Source organism: Psittacula echo, assembly GCF_963264785.1.
Source record: "Psittacula echo genome assembly, chromosome: 5".
Lineage (NCBI taxonomy): Eukaryota > Metazoa > Chordata > Aves > Psittaciformes > Psittacidae > Psittacula > Psittacula echo.
Window position 1 is genome coordinate 27,905,356 of NC_137739.1, and position 18,929 is coordinate 27,924,284.

Sequence of the window (18,929 nt, forward strand, 5' to 3'; positions counted from 1 at the left end):
AGGAAGAGCAAACAAGTAGCACAAAACTGGGAGAGATTGAGAAAACCAGAAAGAGGCTAATTTGTATCATAACAAAGAAACAGAAGGAAACCTGAGGTTTTGAACTAGTGGAGGGAGAAAGCTTACAGAAGGAAGCGTAGACAGTGCTCCTTTGGGAACAGCCTGGTAACTTCAACAAGGATCCCAGACAGGCAAGAAAAACAAATCTAGAGAGTACTAGCAAATCCAGAGAGTACTCCTAAAGAAACTGAAGATCCCTCAAGGCCATTTCAATGACATGAGCAAAGTTTGATTTTTGTTTCTTTTTTTTCCTCCAGCAGGGATGACACAACACATTGAATATACATACAGTTCTCCTCTCCTCAGCAAGACTTCTAGCTGACTGATGTGCAGTTCAGCTCAGCAGGGTCCTGCCTACCTGCTGCCATGGCTCCCTCTGGCCCATCAGGAATACTGGGCTCACTGGAGCACTGCCTGTGGCTAAAACTGGGCTGCAGGAGGAGGCATTTATCAGTACTGTCCGACTCCTCAATCACAATTCCTGTATGCATCATGGAGGCCATTGCCAGGAGCTGAATATCCGAGTGAGCATTGGCAACAGTGTGGCGGCGAATGCTACCGCATTTCTCCAGGTAAGCCTCACCCTCCTGCTCTGTCAGCGGGGTCAGGGCCATCTCGCCAGGCTGCCGGCTCGTCACCAAGTGAGATGAATAACTCGGTGCACCACTCTTGGGACGGGATCTGGAGTACCGTCTCTCTGAAACAGAAAAAGGAAGCAGGAAGGGTCAATAGGGCACAGACAAAGCATTGCCCCAACTGCTAGGCTGGCCTTCCCACCTCATTACTATCAGGTTATGTGGTAGTTAGGAACTATCTATCTCCTGCTGATGCTGGCCTTCAGGAACAGAGAGGGAGCCACAGAATGTCTCACCTCATTACCACTGGGTACTCACTAGTTATGAACTATTAAGTTAGTTATAAATGATCTCCTGCTATTATTGGTGAGGCACTGGCAGAGGTTGCCCAGAGAAGCTGTGGCTGCCCCATCCCTGGCAGTGTTCCAGGCCAGGTTGGATTGGGCTTGGAGCAACCTGGTCTAGTGGAAGGTGTCCCTGCCCATGGCGGACAGTTGGATCTAGATAAGCTTAAGATCCTTTCCAACCCAAACCTGTGATTCTATGATTACTGTTAGGGGTTTGGGAAGGAGCCACCTCCCATCCTGTGATATGGCAACAGTGCTGCTGCCCATAAGAGAAGTAACTCAACAACTACTAAGTGCAGCAAAGGGACTTCCTTTAGCATCCTGATGGTCTTTTCTTTTATCCAGCGAGGTGAGGACCAACTAGGAGCTCTCATGTGCAGGTTTCCTAAAGCAGCACAAGTCCAAGAAACATTCTGTGAGGATGTAAGTTGCTATCACCTTCTCTAGAAAATTCTTACAGGAGATGCCAATAGCTGATGTCAACATGATATTCCTGATGCTTGTGTTGCACTGGCTCTCCAGCTCCCTAGGGAAAGGTGACTCTGCTAGCATTATCCTATTTAAAAGATTATGCAAGAAAAAGAACATTTCATCCACTTTAAAACACATCAGGTTTGGAGGCTGGACACTGGCAAGACCTAACAGCACACAGCAACAGCCCACGTCTAGAAGGCAAAGGCACGAAAGAGGAAGGCAGGATTTTTGGAGCACAGGTTCAAAACTCAAACCTAAGATGCAGTCCCCAGCGCTGTATCATTTCAATTCTGATACTGACAGCTTTAAGCAAAGCACAGGTCTGAGTATGTCCCTTGGCTCGCTGTAATTCAGGTTGAATCAGACAGCATTACTTTTCACCTGCTATGGCCATGCAGCATGCTACGTGGTGTTAAACACCTCATGTGGTCTATTCACAAAGCAGCTGATAAACCTGTTCCCTACCTGTCTTCCTGTTTCTCACCAAATTCCTTGAAGTGCAGGCTCTCATTTCATAAAGCCATAGAATCACAGACTGGTTTGGGTTGGAAGGGACCTTAAAGCTCCTCTAGTTCCAACCCCCTGCCACGGGTAGGGACACCTTCTGCTAGATCAGGTTGCTCAAAGCCCACCAAGACTGCAGAGCCTAAGAGACAGCGTAACAGAATACAAAGCAACACACTTGTAACTGAAGGTTATAAAAGAGTTTTGGAAGCTTGCATCAGGAGGAAAAGCAGAAAATGAACTATATGATGCTGCAGAGAGGAATAGGTGAGCAGCCGGAACTCCACAACTGGCAGCAGCCAAGTTATGACAGCACTTCACCCAACTGCTGCTAATAATACATTCATTCTAAATGGTTCATTTAATGCTTAAGAATACGGGCAAACAGTTATTGACTGGTTACAATAAATACACTCTTTAGGTGTCACATGCCTCTCAAGCCACAGCAAGCTGTAGTGTTGGACCTGACTCTTTTGAGGAAAAAATATCCAGAGATTATTTCTGTGCAACAAAATTAAAATCCTTCATGAGAAGCAGGTAAAAATTAGGAGAACTCTGAGTAGTCACTTATTGCTTTATTTTTCCCCATTTACTTTCTTGGCCACAACAGACAGTCTCTTAAGGGAGCTGTCATTCATATTTTGACTAGAAATGTTATTTCTATTTTGGTGCATTATGGCCAGGAATATAAACTGGGAGGAATTTTTTGCCAGCAAACTCAAATTAGTAGTGATGTTAGGTTTAACACATTAGGCTTAAAACACAGGGTGGCTGTTTATCTTCTTTCCCATTCCCTCTACGAACCCCCTCTGTGAGCTATTCTTGTCCCCTTTCATACCTGTGCCTGCTGCATTCCTCTCTCACTTTAAATCAAGTTTAAGATACTTAAAGCCTTATGTGCATCCACAGCTGTGATCAAACATTGTACTTCCCAACACTCATTTGTCTTAAAGGCTCTCCAGTCCAGATGGCTGTTTGGCCTCCACAGCCTCTCCTGAGAATCAAGCACCTTCAAAGCTCAACAATCCATTTCTAAAAAGCTACTAGAGGGAACCTACTGGGCTCCATCATCATTACAGGCTGCCCAGTGAGAGAAGAAACTGGTACTGAGAAAGCAAAAAAGTGACAGAAGGAGGGACAGAGGAAGAGAATGAGGTTTGAATAGAAGTGGGACTTAATAAAAAGAATCAACCACCGCAGAAGCACTTTGAAATACCAAGAATATTTGCAGAGAAGTGCTGCTCTGCTGTCAGTATTGTGTCATGAAAACAGAAGTTCCTCTTGCTCAGCACAGGGTGGAGTAGGGGCAAATGGCCACCTTGGAAATACACACAAATAAATGACAGCTAAAATAGAAGTAAATACAACTATATTAAGGCACATAAACTTTACAAGGCCAATCCATGTGAAAATCTGTTTTTGTCACTAATGACTTGTTCAGCTGGTGGAAATCCAGGATGGTTGGAAACTTCAGCACAGGTCAGAAGGCTACCTTCCAAACTATCCCAGCAGCATGCAGGTGTCCATAAACAGCAAAGCAATCAAATTAGTCAAAACTCAACTTTTTAGCCTAGATTTAAGCTCCTGATCAGGTCTACAAATCAATGCTCAACTGTATAACCATGCTCACTTGCACAAAAGATATTTAATTGCTTAACAACCACAAGAACAAAAAAACTGAGCCACAGTTAGCTTGAAGTGATGCCATGAGTTTGTTAAAGGCACAGATCATCTGAGACATGATAAGTCCTTTAAGTGCAAGACCATCTTTACTCCTGTGCTGCTAAGGTGTACTGATAGACAGGTTGTGCATCTCCAGCTTGCTACAATCTGCATCTACACAAAGGCTAAAGCTTATAAAAACAGAGGAAGACTAGAGCTTTCTTTATTTGTTCTATTTAAATCTTCTCAACTATCAAATCAGTACCACTGCACCCATTTCCTAGCTAGCCAATCCTTTCTGGCTGGCCACGTGTGTAAGCAGAGCTCGTGGATCATGTCTGGAGGAGTTTTCCACAATAAGTATCCATTTCCTGAAGTGAAGTGCCAGTTGTCTCACCTAGACACATTTATCCACAGTTTAAATACAAATTTTTAATTTTTTTCCTTTCCTTTCTTTTTTTTTTTTTTTTTTTTTAACAGTTTGAGTTTGAAGGGCCAGAGTTGGAAGGAACCTTAAAGCTCATCTAGTTCTAACCCCACACTACAGGCAGGAAGATCTTCCACTCAGCCCTGTTGAATTTCATGAGATCTGTTACTGATCCACCAAGTGGGCCAAGATGTTTTAACTTTTGATTTCTGTTTCTCATGGAGCCATGCACTGTGAATCTTCTAGCACTGCTTCACACCCCAACAAGAGCTTCTGTATGATGCACATGACTTACCAAGCAAGCAGGTGCTACCAGGGAAGCCATGATCCTCACACAAACCCAAGTACGGTGATACCACTTGTTTGACGAGTTCTTCCAGCTGTAGGTAGCCCTCACTGGGTCCAGTAGGCTCATGGACACTCTGAAATTCAACCATTAAAAGCAACATTATTCTTACCTACCTCTGAGTAAGGTTTTTGAGTAAACCCTGGCATCTGTCAAATATCTCTGCACTGGAATAATTCAACCGTATCAGTAGACCACTTGAGAAGCACAGTTGATTAGCCCAAATGGAGCTTTTTGGTGCCATTCTGGTCAATCTCCATGTTCAAGTCATAGCTATAACCCTATAGACTATACCCTATAGTGTACCTAGCTGTCTTTTTTTCTGACCAACAGATAGGTAGGTACAAGGTACACTCACATCAAGGATTTGCTAGTTCTACCAGGAAACAGATCTTCATAGAAAAGCCTTAACATACCTTTGGCAAAGCACTGCTCCCTTCCTAGGCAGGACTGCAAGAAAGGCACCCTCTGTAGTTCAGTTTACAGCTGTGAAGATGGTAGATATCACTAACCATTTTTACAGTAATTTCAGAAACTGTACACAGGCTTAACTTCCTGCTAAGCCTCAGCAAGCTTTTCTTTCTAAGACCCTCTTTGCCCTCAAGATTCTTTTATTAAAATATTTCAGTGAAATTAAGTTGACAATTTGGCATGTTCTGCTATTGAAGTCTGGGTCACTGGGAACATCAGAACAGCAAGAACTCACACAGAAATACCAGCTTAGCCACTTTGCAATTTTGATTGCACTTGAGGAAGTTTTATTCCCTGCCACTCTTTATAAGGTACACTGGAGAAGAAATAAAACTGGAAGAAACCCAAACAGCCACCTGGTTAACATGGTATTTTGCAGGACTGTCAGGCTGGGTTACATAAAAAGATAAACTAGCTGGTATAGTCGACTGTGTTTGGCATGCTTGGAAAATACTCTCTTGAGGTCTGGATGAAAAAGTTAGTCCTCCCAGAAGGTCTGGGAGAGGCCTTTGGAAGACATATAACATTTTGCCTGCTGCCAAAAGGTATTCCCCCTCTCATGGGAGGTGCTGCTTAGCATCCCAGCCAGCCAAGTTGCTGGTGTCAGGCAGTCGGCAGTCACAGCTCATTCAAATTCCACAGTTTGCTGTGACGGAGTCTCACCCTGACATGGTAAAGCTGAGAAACGAGGAGAACCAGGGCACAAAGAGGCCTTCAGAGAAGCTGGGAGATGAAAATATATGTGGAAAAAAAAACCAACAAAAAACCTACGACTGTTCCTAGCTGGAGAGGAGAGGTACCAATTAAAATACAAACACCAAAGAGCAGAACCCAGCCCTTTCATGGCAACTTCCTTACCTGTTCCCAGGGAAACTCAGGATATTCAAATTCAGTTCTCATTTCTACACTTAGCACTCCCAAATTAGCACACGTTGCTTCCCCTTCATCACACCGTCTTCCCTACTCACTCTCCTTTCCAGTTCAATGAGATTGAGATAACCAAGGGGAGTCAGATGAAGAACAGAGGCTCCCCACCTGCAGAATTAACAGCATCTGGACAATGGAAGCTGGAAGTTTAGTCTGGACCAGAGGAAGAATTTCTTCCAACTTTACTTTTAGCAAGACCAAGTCTCTGAAGCCAAGAAGAGCAATCTGACGGATCGTCAACTCCTGACCCTAAAAAACACAGAAGGCAAAGTCCAAGAATTGGTGAAGGGATGTGTAAGCATCACATCAACACATGTATGTACACAGAGAGAAAGGGTCTATCCTGCCCTTGCTGCTGTGGCAAAGCACTCCCAGCTGATAAGGTTGAGGATTCATAGTACTCTTTGGTCACTTCCCTCTCAGTCTCTGTCCCACACAAATTCCAAAATGAGTAACACCTCATCTGATATGCCACTAGGTTTGGAGTGAAGCCAAAATGGGTCTGTATTTCACCAAAAGACTACATATTCATGAAACTCAATTGCCACCCAATTTGTTCACAAACATCCAAAGGCCAAATGGATGCAGCTCCTGCTTTTGAGCTGAGAAACCAGAGAAGCTCTGGTACGGAAAGAGGTTGGTACAGAGTATTCCTTAACTAAGCCTACATCTGGTCTGTGCTGGATCCTCTTTTTAGTCAAGGTCTACACTTTAGATCTTGCTGATACAACAAAAATCCACAAGTCAGTCCATTACAGGTTTTAGGATTTAGGCTACAGCAAAGCTAGCAAGACTGCTTGTACCAAACATCATTTTAAAAAGCAACAGCTTTGATCATTTTAAGGAGCAATAGAGTGCTCTGTATCCTCCCAGTTACTCTTCTACATCAACAACACAAGTGAGCAGGCTTAACAGATGAAGATGATGTAATATTTCTCAGCATACTTAAACACATTTGGACTCCATTAGGCATTCTGGTGTTACTGCCTTTCCCTCTGCTATGCTTAACATCCATAAGGCTTTCTCTTGCCCCACTGCAGGTTAATGGCAGAAATTTTCCTTCCAGCCCTGCCCAGCAATTTCTAGCCTTAAGAATTTCTCTTGTTCTTCCCAGTACATTAATCTCTGCCCCATGGTCTGTTTGGGAATTGTTTTATGGTCTCCATAACACACTCAACATGGCAAATATTTAGCTGGAAGGAATTAAAAGCAGTTAATCGTTAACTCATAATGGGTTTAATGTCATAATTAACAGCATTAATATGTAAATACAAATTAAATCCAATAGTCTGGAGGGCAGCTCTGCCATAATAAATGCACTTTGCTCTTTTAAACCATCACAGTATTTAGAAACAAAGAGGTGTAGAAAAGACCGGTACATATCTCTGAACTATATCTCAGCAGCTGCACACTTTATATCATGCAGTTTAGTCCCATTAACCTCATACCCCATTTCAAAATGCAAACATCTTGTCATGCCAAACAAAACAAAATTTGCTATTCTTCTTCCACACCAAGCAGTTACATCAACAGCTGCAACTATATGAAAGCCAGTGACCTGTTTACATAGTTTCCCTCTGTACAGCAATTTAACCAACTTGGCTGGCTTAAAGGTCATATTTCTGTAACAGCTATGAGCCTCGGGTTTAAATTTAGCTGAAATAGGAAGTTACTTCTAGTTACTACCTTCAGTATCATACGCTCACACATTCAGCTGACTTTCATTCTGAATGGGCAGTCCCTGAAACCACAGAAGGGCACAACCAAATAATCACATTGACATTTGCAGCAAAGAACAGGGAATTAACCACAAACTGACTTTCCCATCTTCCAGAGCAGCACATAAAGAACTGCGGCTCGGAGAAAAAGATTTACTAGATGAGCTCTCTTCACATGTGGTGACATGATGTCTAAATAGGAACATACAGTACCCTTTTCATAGGAAGAGCCCAATCTTGTTATTAGGGCACTGGCCTGGGATAAGAGCAATTTCTTATTCCTTGCTGCACCAGCAACTCTCTCTGTTGCAGCCTAGGAGAGCTCACCCAGAGTCAAATTCTTATTGTAGCATCACAGAATGGTTTGGGTTGGAAAGGACTATAAAGCTCATCTAGTTCGAACCCCCTGCCAAGGGCAGGGACAGCTTCCACTAGAACAGGTTTCTCAAAGCCCCATCCAACCTGGCTGTATTCTTGGATGTATTTAGGTGGTTAAATCCATACATTTGTGTAGGCTACAGAGCTTTAAATATGCTCACATATTGTCATATGTCACATTTCAGTTCCTCATCTGTTAAATGGCAATATTTCCCTAACTTCACAGCTTCTGTGAAATAATTCTGAGTGACTCAGATATTGTGACATGACAAATACAGTAAAAAAGGTATGCTTTCAAAGAACTTCAAGATCCCATAGTAAATCTTTCACCACCTAGTTACTACCAAAACCTGCACCCGCTGTGCAGTAACTTTTGTTCAGTTTCTCATTAGAGACACTTAATAGGAGTGGAAAAAAATTTTCTGGTAAGTGGCAGAATTATTAACATCAGTGGGTATGACAGACAAGGGAGGATATTATAATTGTGCAGTTTTAACTGCCAAACACCTACCTTTAAGCATCTGCAGCAAGGAAAGAATAAACACAGCAGAAAGGTTAGTATCTGTTTTTGCAGAAGTCCTTTCTCTTTTAGGAAATGCCAGCTTTAACAGGATTAGAGCAAAAGGACAACCTTTGAGCTTTACCTGCTGCCTTTCAAACAATACAAGAGAAAATAATTTTAAAGTGCTCTGGAAAGCAGTGTCTTGCAAAAGAGTCAGAAGTCAAGAGGAGGAGGCTAGCATTTCCAAGAACGTCAGTCTCCTCGTGAGGTACATTTTTCTTTTCCTCTCATGGAAAAGAAGATCAAAATAGGCTGGGGAGGTAATTGCACTGCTTGTATGGAAACCCTGACTAAAACTACATTTAAAAATGATACAGCTCAACACTTCTGAAGGAATACTCAGCTTTAAAAATGTCCAGTAAACAGGTTTTACATGAAGGTGTTCATTCATCCTCTACCCATAGATTTACTTGTCCCCTTATTAAAGCTTAAAAAATCCCAATAGAGGACTTTCCAAAGGCACAACTGGGACATAAGCCCTCCAAAAGTCGTTAGGGTGAGTTAGACACATTTGTTCCTGATCTAGTCTTCAGACTTGTCCCTCTGAAGACAAGTTGCTATTATTATCATTTGCACCAACAGTCCCAGCAATTTAAGAGCAGAAGAAATAGAAATACGAATGGTACAGAGCTTCAGCCTAGACAACGTATCATCCAATAGTTTCAGCATTCAAGCTTAGCTAAGCACAGAGAGAGGGTAGACAAATGGGAATAAATTCAGCCCAAACTGTGCTTGCCCAGTAGATTTTAGCAGTTCTTCTTACACAGTTAATGCTACTCTACTTCCTCCCAGATATAGTTGAAAGGTTTTGAGACCTGTTTAGCCACTGGCCAAAAAGTGCTGCTGGAACAGAAGAGAAGTTTCTATGTGCTGATAGCAGATATCGTTATTACATTGCCTCACCTGACTGAAGACTGAGTTATAATTAAAGTTACCTGGACTGGGTAGAATATTGCCTGGAGTGTAGGAAGAGTCTCTGTAAAATAATGATCCCAGATTTCAGACAGGACATCAATGCGATCCTCACCTACGAAAACAGATTTGGTCCAAGAGCTTTAGCAACAGGAACACCAAAATCAAGTTGAATTTTCCCACTACTCTCTAACCCCCCAAATAAGAGATACAAACCCACCCTTCACAGTTTCCATCCAAAACTGGACATCACCCAGCTGAGCTTCACCTTAACAGGCAGAGACACAAGACTGTGACCATAAATTGCTTTGTCTCTTACTGCAAAGACAACAGCTCTGTGTGAAACATGAGACGAATTCCAACAACAAAGTGAAAGCTCTCTTTAACTGGAGGCTTTAACTCCACAGCAAAGGACTGCAAATCTAACAGCTCACAGTTAGCACGCTCAACTAGCATGGGAGCACAGCCATGTGTTAGCAGCTGAATCTGACAACCAGCAGGTAAATCATAGAATCACAGAATGGGTTGGGTTGGAAGGGACCTTAAAGTTCATCTAGTTCCAACCCCGCTGCCATAGGCAGGGACACCTTCTGCTAGATCAGGTTGCTCCAAGCCCTGTCCAACCTGGCCTTGAACACTGCCAGGGATGGGGCAGCCACAGCTTCTCTGGGCAACCTGTGCCAGGGCCTCACCACCCTCACAGGGAAGAATTTCTTCCTAAGATCTCAACTCAATCTCCCCTCTGTCATTTTAAAGCCATTCCCTTTGTACTGTCAGTACAGACCCTTGTCAAAGCCCCTCTCCGGATTTCTTGTCAGCCCCTTTAGGCACTGGAAGCTGCTCTAAGATTCTTCCCGGAGCCTTCTCATCTCCAGGCTGAACAAGCCCAGCTCTCTCAGCCTGTCTCCAGAGCAGAGGTGCTCCAGTCCTTGAAGCATCTTCCTGGCCTCCTCTGGACTCGCTCCAACAGCTTCTCGTCCTTTTTGTGTTGACAGCCCCAGAGCTGGACGCAGCACTGCTGGGGGCGTCTCACCAGAGCAGAGCAGAGGGGGAGAATCCCCTCCCTTGACCTGCTGGTTACACTGTTGGTGATGCAGCCCAGGACACGGGTGGTTTCTGGGCTGCAAGCACACACTGCTGGGTCATGGGGAGCTTCTCACCACCCAGCACCCCAAAGTCCTTCTCCTCATGGTTGCTCTCAATCCAGTCTCACCCAATCTGCAGTTGTGCTTGGGATTGCCCCAACGCAGGTGCAGGTCCTTGCACTTGGCCTTATTGAACTCCATCCTGTCCAGGTACCTCTGGACCCCATTCCTTCCATCCAGCGTTGCCAACCACATCACACAGCTTCGTGTCATCAGCAAACTTGCTGCAGGTGCACTCAATCCCACCGTCCATGTTGCTGACAAAGATGTTGAATAGTGCCAGTCCCAACACCAACCCCTGAGGAACACCACTCAACAATGGTTTCCATTTGGACATCAAGTGGTTGACAACAACACTTCAAGTGTGACCATCCAGCCAATTCCATATCCACCAAGTGGTCCATCTGTCAAAACTATGCCTCTCCAGTTTAGAAACAAAGATGTTGCGCAGGACACTGTCAAATACCTTGCAGAAGTCTGGGTCGATGACATCAGTTCCTCTTCGCTTATCCACCAATGCCATAGCCCCATTGTAAGAAGGCCACCAAATTTGTCAGGCACAATTGGTAATGTCCAGCATCAATTGTTCTGCAGCAACTGAGTCAGGGAGACCATTTACAAGATCTGAGACCCTGCTTCCAAGCACATACATCGTAGTCAGGAGCTTGATGAGCCACAAAGCAACTGCACTCCTCTCAAATATGGCATTTGGGAAAGTTCCAGAATTAAATCCACTTGTGGTCACCCCTCCCATGACTCCAACAACAACAAATATCCCCAAATATAAGTGGGTATTTAAAATGAAGGCAGACTAAGTTATGCAACTCCTGATTCCCATAACTGGAATACAACTGTGGTCAAAAGCCTATTATTAACAAAAAATGCTTTACTGAACATAATGGTTTGGATAGACTTAAATTATGTGCATAGGCTTGACTTGCAGACCTGTGTGTTCCTCAGCATTCAGGCCCAAAACTTTAAAGTTTCTTAGGAGATTCTTCCCATCCAAAAAAAGGCCAAAGATTTGCCATGTTTTTCAAGTTTTGGATATATTCCCCAAAAATGTCAGGCGCAAATACAGACCCAGGTTTAACAACACAAGATTCTGACAAAAGGATTTTCCAGGATACTTTCTATAGAGCCTCAGCTGGAGCTCACAGCAGTCAAGACTCAAGGAAAAGTAATGAAAGGCAGCTGCTCAAGACATCTTTGAAGGCTCAGCTTCAACACAACTAAAGGCCCTACATGAGAACTGGAACAAAGCACAATTGCAGCTCAAAGGAGCCTTATCACTGTTTACTAAAGTGCTTTCCCCATCTGGAGGCTTCTACATGGGCTTGCACTGTGCTTGTCCATGGGTTGTGCTGCTTAGGACAAGGACAGACAGCAGAAAGCCAGCAGGCCCATATCCTGTAGAAGTTTCCTTCTGACCAGAGAGCCCAACAACCACCACAGGAGGGTTCAGAGAAAAGCTTCACAGTGTCAGGTGTGATGCCAGCCTTAAAACTGCAACTGCAGGCGAATGAGCACCTACTCAACACCCCCATAACAGCTACCCAGAAACTGACAACAAAAAGTAAACAGGAAACAAACTAATAGAATGTTTCATTCCCTCCTCTGCCTCCTCCCCACAGCTGCAACACTTTGGTGTGTGAAGCCAGAAAGAAATCTCATAGATCACTTCTCCTTCTGGAGGAGAAGGGGAAATGGTTTGTTTCTTTAAGAAATCATAAATCCTACAGGCATTGAAAGAGATTCTGACAGGCCGCATAAAGAAAAATCATGTTAAAGTAAGGTTGTGATTTGAAAAACAGACACAGTAAAACATCGTTATGCCCTGCAGCAGGAACATTATTCTGTCTCTGATTCCTGGGACAGTAGGAATTTTCCAGGAAAAAACAATTTTCCAGGAAAAAGCAATTTTCCAGAGCTAACCAAGAAGCACGTACAGGAAGTTCTTGTTGCTGTGACCACAAGAGCTGCACCAAACCTACACATTATGAAAGAAAGGTGACCATGAGTCATCTCCTTAAGGTAAAATGCGTGAGTCTGCCTTTTGACCTTCATTACAGGGCCAGTGCTGAAGAAGCAGGCACCAAGCGGGAGCGCCTGCACAGCTCCTTCAGGATCCGAGTCCTACAGCCTGTTGGCTGAGTGGAGCAGTCAGTTGGTGAAGAACAGTGCAGAGGAATCTGGCACCAACAGTGACACAAGACCATAAGTCTGTAAGTGCCTATTGGCATTTAATGACCCAGAATACAGCAGGTTGGTGATTAGCAAGGCATCTTCCCTACAGGCTATGAAAATGGGTCAAATCAACCAGCAGCCTAGTTTTGAATAAAGACACATACTCGAGACAGCTTGCCGTGCTTGAACAAACTGTTAATAAATGTAACTAATCCCAAACTCATCCAACATGGAGTCACCACACCACACTAGCCTCATCCAGAGCCTCTGCAAGCATCTGTAGCCCAGTGGTTTGAACAGAACTCCATGTATGATCAACTTCTTTCCAAAAGGATTTAATTCCCTGAGTGACTGTTTTTTTCTATAAATTTACACAAAACCTGTCAGCTCAGCTCTCAAAAGCATGAGACAACAACCAAAATTGTGCTTTCATCAACCTACAAATCACATTGAGAAATAAAAGGCAGAACTGCTCTCAGCAGTTCTGCAATAGCACCCATGTCCAGTCCAGAACTGCTCTGAGCAGGTTCAGCTGCCACAGAAGCTGACGTTCCTGCTCTCATAATGGAGAGGCAGCTGATGGAGGCATTGCAGCTACATGGCTATTCAAACAGCACACCACCCCTTAAGCCTCACGAGGGCTGCAGCGCAACCTGCTCCTGACAGGTTTTGTGACATCCCAAGACAGCACCAGAAAGGGTTGTATGCTTTTCACACATGAAAATCATTTCATCTGACCAAACATCAAAACACAACTCTATTCCAAAACAGGATTCTTACTATACTTGCCTTCATAGAGCTTAACCTTCTCCTCTATGAACAGCAAGCCTTTCACAAGGAGCTGGTTCTGCCAAGAGAGAAGAGAGATATTAATTTGCCTTTTCTGAGATTTAAAGTAAACATGACTTTTTTATTTTTTTTTTTTTTTTTTAGATGTTAACCCCTTTGCATGCAGTTATCTAAAGATGAGTCATATCACAGAATCATACAATCACAGACCAGTTTGGATGGGAAAGATCATCTATTTTCAACCCTCCTGTCACAGGCAGGGACTCCTTCCACTAGACCAGGTTGCTTCAAGCCCCATCCAACCTGGCCTTGAACACTGCCAGAGATGGGCATCCACAGCTTCTCTGGTCAACCTGTGCCAGCACCTCACCACCATCGCATGGAAGAACTTCTTCACAGTATCTTGTCTCAATCTCCCCTCTGTCAGTTTAAAGCCATTCCCCCTTGTCCTGTCACTACAGGCCCTTGTAAAAAGTCCCTCTCCAGATTTCTTGTTGGCCCCTTTAGGCACTGGAAGCTGCTCTAAGGTCTCCCTGGAGCCTTCTGCTCTCCAGACCAAGCTGACCAAGCCCAGCTCTCTGTCTGTCTCCAGAGCAGAGGTGCCCAAGCCCTCGAAGAATCTCTAAAGCATCCTCTGGACTTGCTTGAGCAGGTCCATGTCTTGTAGTACTTTCTTTATTGTAGTACTTTTTATATCATAGTACTTTCTGCCAGTCCTGCCACCAGACCTGGACTCAGTGCAAGTGCTGCAGTTGCACTCTTGTTCAGCCAGGCATGAGAACAGAACAGACACACCAGACAGTTAAACTACTTGCCAGAAGTGGGAAGAAAGGAAGGATCTGTCCTGGGTCACAGGGAGAGACTCAGGAAAATAAAACGGGTTTTATCATAAGAGTGCAGCTACATAAGCTATACCTCAGCCATATGACTGAGGTGATCAAAGGGCCAAACTCTACCATATATGCCTGTTTACAGTTGAGGACATCTAAATATCTGATAAGCTTTATGTCCCCATTCTCCCAAACATAAGAATGGTGCAACACCAACACCTACCTTTTGTTCTCCCAAAGCACTAGGTGTATCAGGCATTCTGAAGAGCTTTAAGAATCCCTGAGAAAGAAGCTGCTATCACCATGTAACACACTATTACTGCATCCTAAAAGGTCCAGTCATATCACAGAAATCATACTGATAGAGAATAAAGCCCTCTGTCCCTCTGGAAAGGATCCAGTATCAGGGTAGCACAAAATGAAGGGAATAAGAAGGAGGAAACATTGCTCTGTGACACTCTCTGCTTGTACTTGTAGTTCACTTTCCAGAACAAAAGAAAAGCTTGCCACTAGAGAGTCCTACTCATTAGCATCAGACACCACCGAAATGTGTAGAAAAGGAAGGGCCCTTCCTGAAACAGTATCTAAACAGGCTCTAGAAGTCTTTTGCAAGTAGGTTGAGGCTGAGAGACTAGAGAGACAACCATACATCCTACCAGGAAGGAAACATCTCTGGATACATTGCCCTGGTGGAGAACTTATCTTCAAAAATTTGTCAGGTAGGGAAATGCTGAAATTAATAAATTCAAGAAACTTCTTTTGCTTTGGAATCTCACCTCATGCAAGGTGAGCTCTGAGACCCTTTGGGCCTGGGTGCCACTTCAATACCAGAGAGAAATCATTCCATTGGCATCTTTGTCAATATTTCAGCAAAAAGAGCCTGGAAGAAAGAGCAAGCCATGCAAATCACCAGCTCCTTCACATGCTGTGGATAGTAGGGGGAGCAAGCATGAAAAGTTTAATCTTAAGACAAGACCATATGGACACTGTCTTTTTCATGGTGTGAAAAAAGTGGAGTGTTATACAACAGGAAGGAAATGGGGACCTTCCTGTGGCTGCTGTCCCATCTCATGGCTATCTCATCCACATTAAAACATTAACCCATGTTTGCTACACTGGCTTGTTTGCCTTAAATGAGCCAGATGTGAGCACTTTCAAGATGCTGCTTAAAAAAAAAAAAACAAAACACAAAAGCAAACAAACAAAAAAGAACCCCAACAAAAATCACAACCCCCCCCCAAAAAAAACAGCAAAAAAAACCCCAAAACACCCCAAAAAAGCCCCAAAAACACCACACACACACAAAAAAAAAAACAAACCACATAAAATCCCCCACATAAAAAGAAAAAAAAAAACTACCACCAAAACCCCCTAATCCATATCCAGAGTTCAGTAAATCAGCCATGAGATAAGGAGGAATGGCCATCCAATTGACCAGTGGTATGTTCTGTTAGTACCAATAACTGTTAAATATTGTATAGTGCATACAAGGCAAAAAACAATTAATGGTCATGCTTGCAATTAAGGGTTTATTGGCCCTGCTAGCAGGTAGCTTTGTTTTCTTCAGAATTCAAACCTAAAAATATTTAGTAAGGTCTTATTCCAAAAATAATGTAGATTTTAGGTTCCTTTTATATTAGTTACACAACAAAACCGGAGCATTTTAGGAGCGACACATGGAATGAAACTGTACTATTTGAACCACCCACCCAAGTCACAAAACTTTGACCTTTAGTAGCTCTAACGTAGTGTAAAAGGAATCCTAACTATGTGGTACAGTCAAGCTGTAAACCAATTTCTGTAGTATTATCCAATCCTAGGAGTTTCAGCACAGGAACCCCATCTGACTTGAACAGTCCTGTGGTCAGAGACTGCGCTAGAATTGCTATTCTACACACAGGTGACCATGTGGAGACAGGAACCCAAAGCATTTTTGCATGCAACCTTCTGAACCCACTCACAGTGTACAAATGACTCACTAACTGCAGCTGAAGACCTGCTGATGCCAACAGGTAAAAAGCAGATCTCTCTGGCAATACTGCAGACAGCTTTGGTCTTTGCTGACTCATTCCATGATGCTGACACCCACCCAGGTTAGCAGGAGTGGGGAGTCGTTCAGCAGGACACGCAACATCAAGAGCCTGATGGTGCAGACCTCCTCCATGGTGGTATCTCACCCTGCTTACAACAGCTCACTCAGTTTTTGCCAAAAAAAACATATACTGGGGAAAAAAAAAGTCTATTTTCTACAATTTTAGGACTCCAGAATTCCACACACAAATCCCTCTCTCCCCTTCCTTCTGAAGCCCGGGTTGAGAGGAAGAGAAAGGCAGAGTTCCCAGCGAAGCGTGAGAGGAATGGGACTGCCAGAGGATGGATAAGCTGCTAAGGGAACATGCCTGGGAGACACTTCATCTGGACAGTAACAGCAGTGATGAGCAAGTTGTATAAATATGTCACATGATGATGAAGAAATACTGCAACATTTCCTTACGTTATCAACTAATGGAAGGTGAATCTAGCAGAAATATAGGATTTGGAGGGAAATATTAAGCTGTTAGGATCTCCATTCAAATTTCAGATTTGTTCAGCAGAAATAAAATGACACGTGTCAGGCTCTGGACAACAACAAAAAGACTCTCCAGGGAAAAAAAAAAAAAAATAACAAACAAACCCAAAACCAAAAATCCCACAAAAATGTGAAAACGACAGAGGAAAAAGTCTGGAGTGTGAAAATAATTATGAATGGAAAAAACACTGGAAATATTTTTCTGCCTGAGCAATAAGATAATGTTTGGAGTGGTTATTAATAAACTGAAAGCATTTGGAAGGACTAAAGTGCTTTAATTCTTACTTTTCCTCTCATAGGTCAATGTAATTATCTCTAATATATTGCAAGGAAAATTTACAGCTGATCTTTAATACCATGTCATTTTAAACTACTGTGTCATTAAAAGATATATACACATACATATATGAGTGCACTTTTCTTGTGTTTCTCTCAAGAAATACAAATTTCTCCTCTATCTGTACTAGAACATTAAGTATCAATTTCCATGTGTTTCATGAGCACTGTGGATCCAATTTTCTGCCTACATTGCTTGTAAGTTAGTATGATTGATGCTTTCTACTTTCAGAGAGATTTATTTTATTTTTCAGCTATGTCAGCAAACAAAATATGCATTTGTACACCTTTATGGGCAGCACAGTTCTATCTACTAAAAACAGGTATGTTAATCATTACCCTGTAGTAAAGAATTTATAATGCTCTTATCAACATATTATCAGTAATTCTATGTGCTAAACAGATTGCTACATCTCATTCTTAAGGCTTCCAAGGAAAAAAACCAACTTAGCTCCATATAGTCATTACAGATGTTTCAATTATCCTCTCAGGGTCTCCCTTTTCCTGTGGAAGAGACAAACTTTAAAAAAAAAAAATTAAATTAAATTAAACCAACCACACTTAATTTCCCTTCTCCTCATCTTAAAATTATCTGGAAATTTTACTTATCTGTCTTTTCTGCTGAAATCATAGGCTTAGAAATGGATTCAAGCCCAACATTACCCCTTCAGATCAGGCCAGACAGGTAAATTTTCATTAAAGAGCCCTCCAGGGTTTGCTGACAAATCAATAAAATCTAATAAATGCAACAGCAGAGGTCTGGAGCAGACCTTGTCTAGATTACAAGTCTTGTCATACTGCTTTATCCCTGGTTGCCAGAGGCAATGCAGAGGTAGAGAGCTAAGGAGAAAAAGAAACCTTATTTATCTTACTTATTGCAAGCAAGACCAAATAAAGATGCTCATCAAGTGAGCTCGAAGAATGCATTTATGTGAAACCCCACCATGTACACACAGCTGAGAAATTCACAGAGAGATGTTTGGCAGCACATTGAAGTGGCCTTCTGAAATCCCACAGATTGAAAACCCCCTTCTTTCCTCAGTGCAGAAAACCATAATAGCTGTTTCAGGTATACCACCAAGAAGTGCAGATAAGAGAAAGCCTTTAAAAAGCAAGTTACCAAATGCCTTGAGTTTTGGAAGGCAGGATTCAAAGCTCCAGAACACTTCATTTTTTCCTCAACAAAGAGGAACATGTGTTCCAAAACCTGAAGGGCAGTCACATAAAATGTAGACACTTTTCAGGTAATTCCTTCTTTTTTCTCACACAGATATTTTCCCCTTTCCTCCCCTGTAGAGAAACTGAGGCAAGTTTCTTCATCTATACCCAGAGGAGCCATTCCACCTCCTCCAGCACCGTGACTAGAGGTGGCAGTGACTAGAGGCACCGTGACCAGGCACAGCAGCTGGGGCTCCTCTCTCAAACCAGCAGTGGTGGGCACCTTCTCCCTACCCTTCATAAGCTGCTCATCCACAACAAGGAGACCCTTCCTGTGTGGGCATCCAAAATGGTACCTGCTTGACTTTGCTGAAGTCTCAGCAGTGTAGCAGGGCAAAAAAGAACTCTCCTGCTAAATCCAAAAATACAACTATTTCCCAATAAGCCACTACTCTTGAGGAAAATGCTTACATGAACACCCATGTAATTACAGACATGTTTTGTTTTCCTTTCACATCTCCAAGCTGAACATGGCCAATATGACATTAAAAA

At 42.9% G+C, this 18,929-nt stretch overlaps 1 protein-coding gene across 1 annotated transcript in view; it reads right to left on the reverse strand.

Annotated features, from left to right (window-relative positions):
• Positions 1–374: 374 nt before the first annotated feature.
• The window catches only part of PRR5L (proline rich 5 like), a gene marked incomplete at both ends in the record, with an annotated part of 31,198 nt that continues 12,643 nt past the window's right edge, over positions 375–18,929 (reverse strand). The window contains 5 exons of the mRNA XM_080619892.1: positions 375–757; positions 4,345–4,471; positions 5,902–6,042; positions 9,387–9,478; positions 13,476–13,542. Of these exons, the coding sequence (XP_080476018.1) occupies positions 375–757; positions 4,345–4,471; positions 5,902–6,042; positions 9,387–9,478; positions 13,476–13,542 (810 nt within the window). The remainder of the gene's footprint in view (positions 758–4,344; positions 4,472–5,901; positions 6,043–9,386; positions 9,479–13,475; positions 13,543–18,929) is intronic.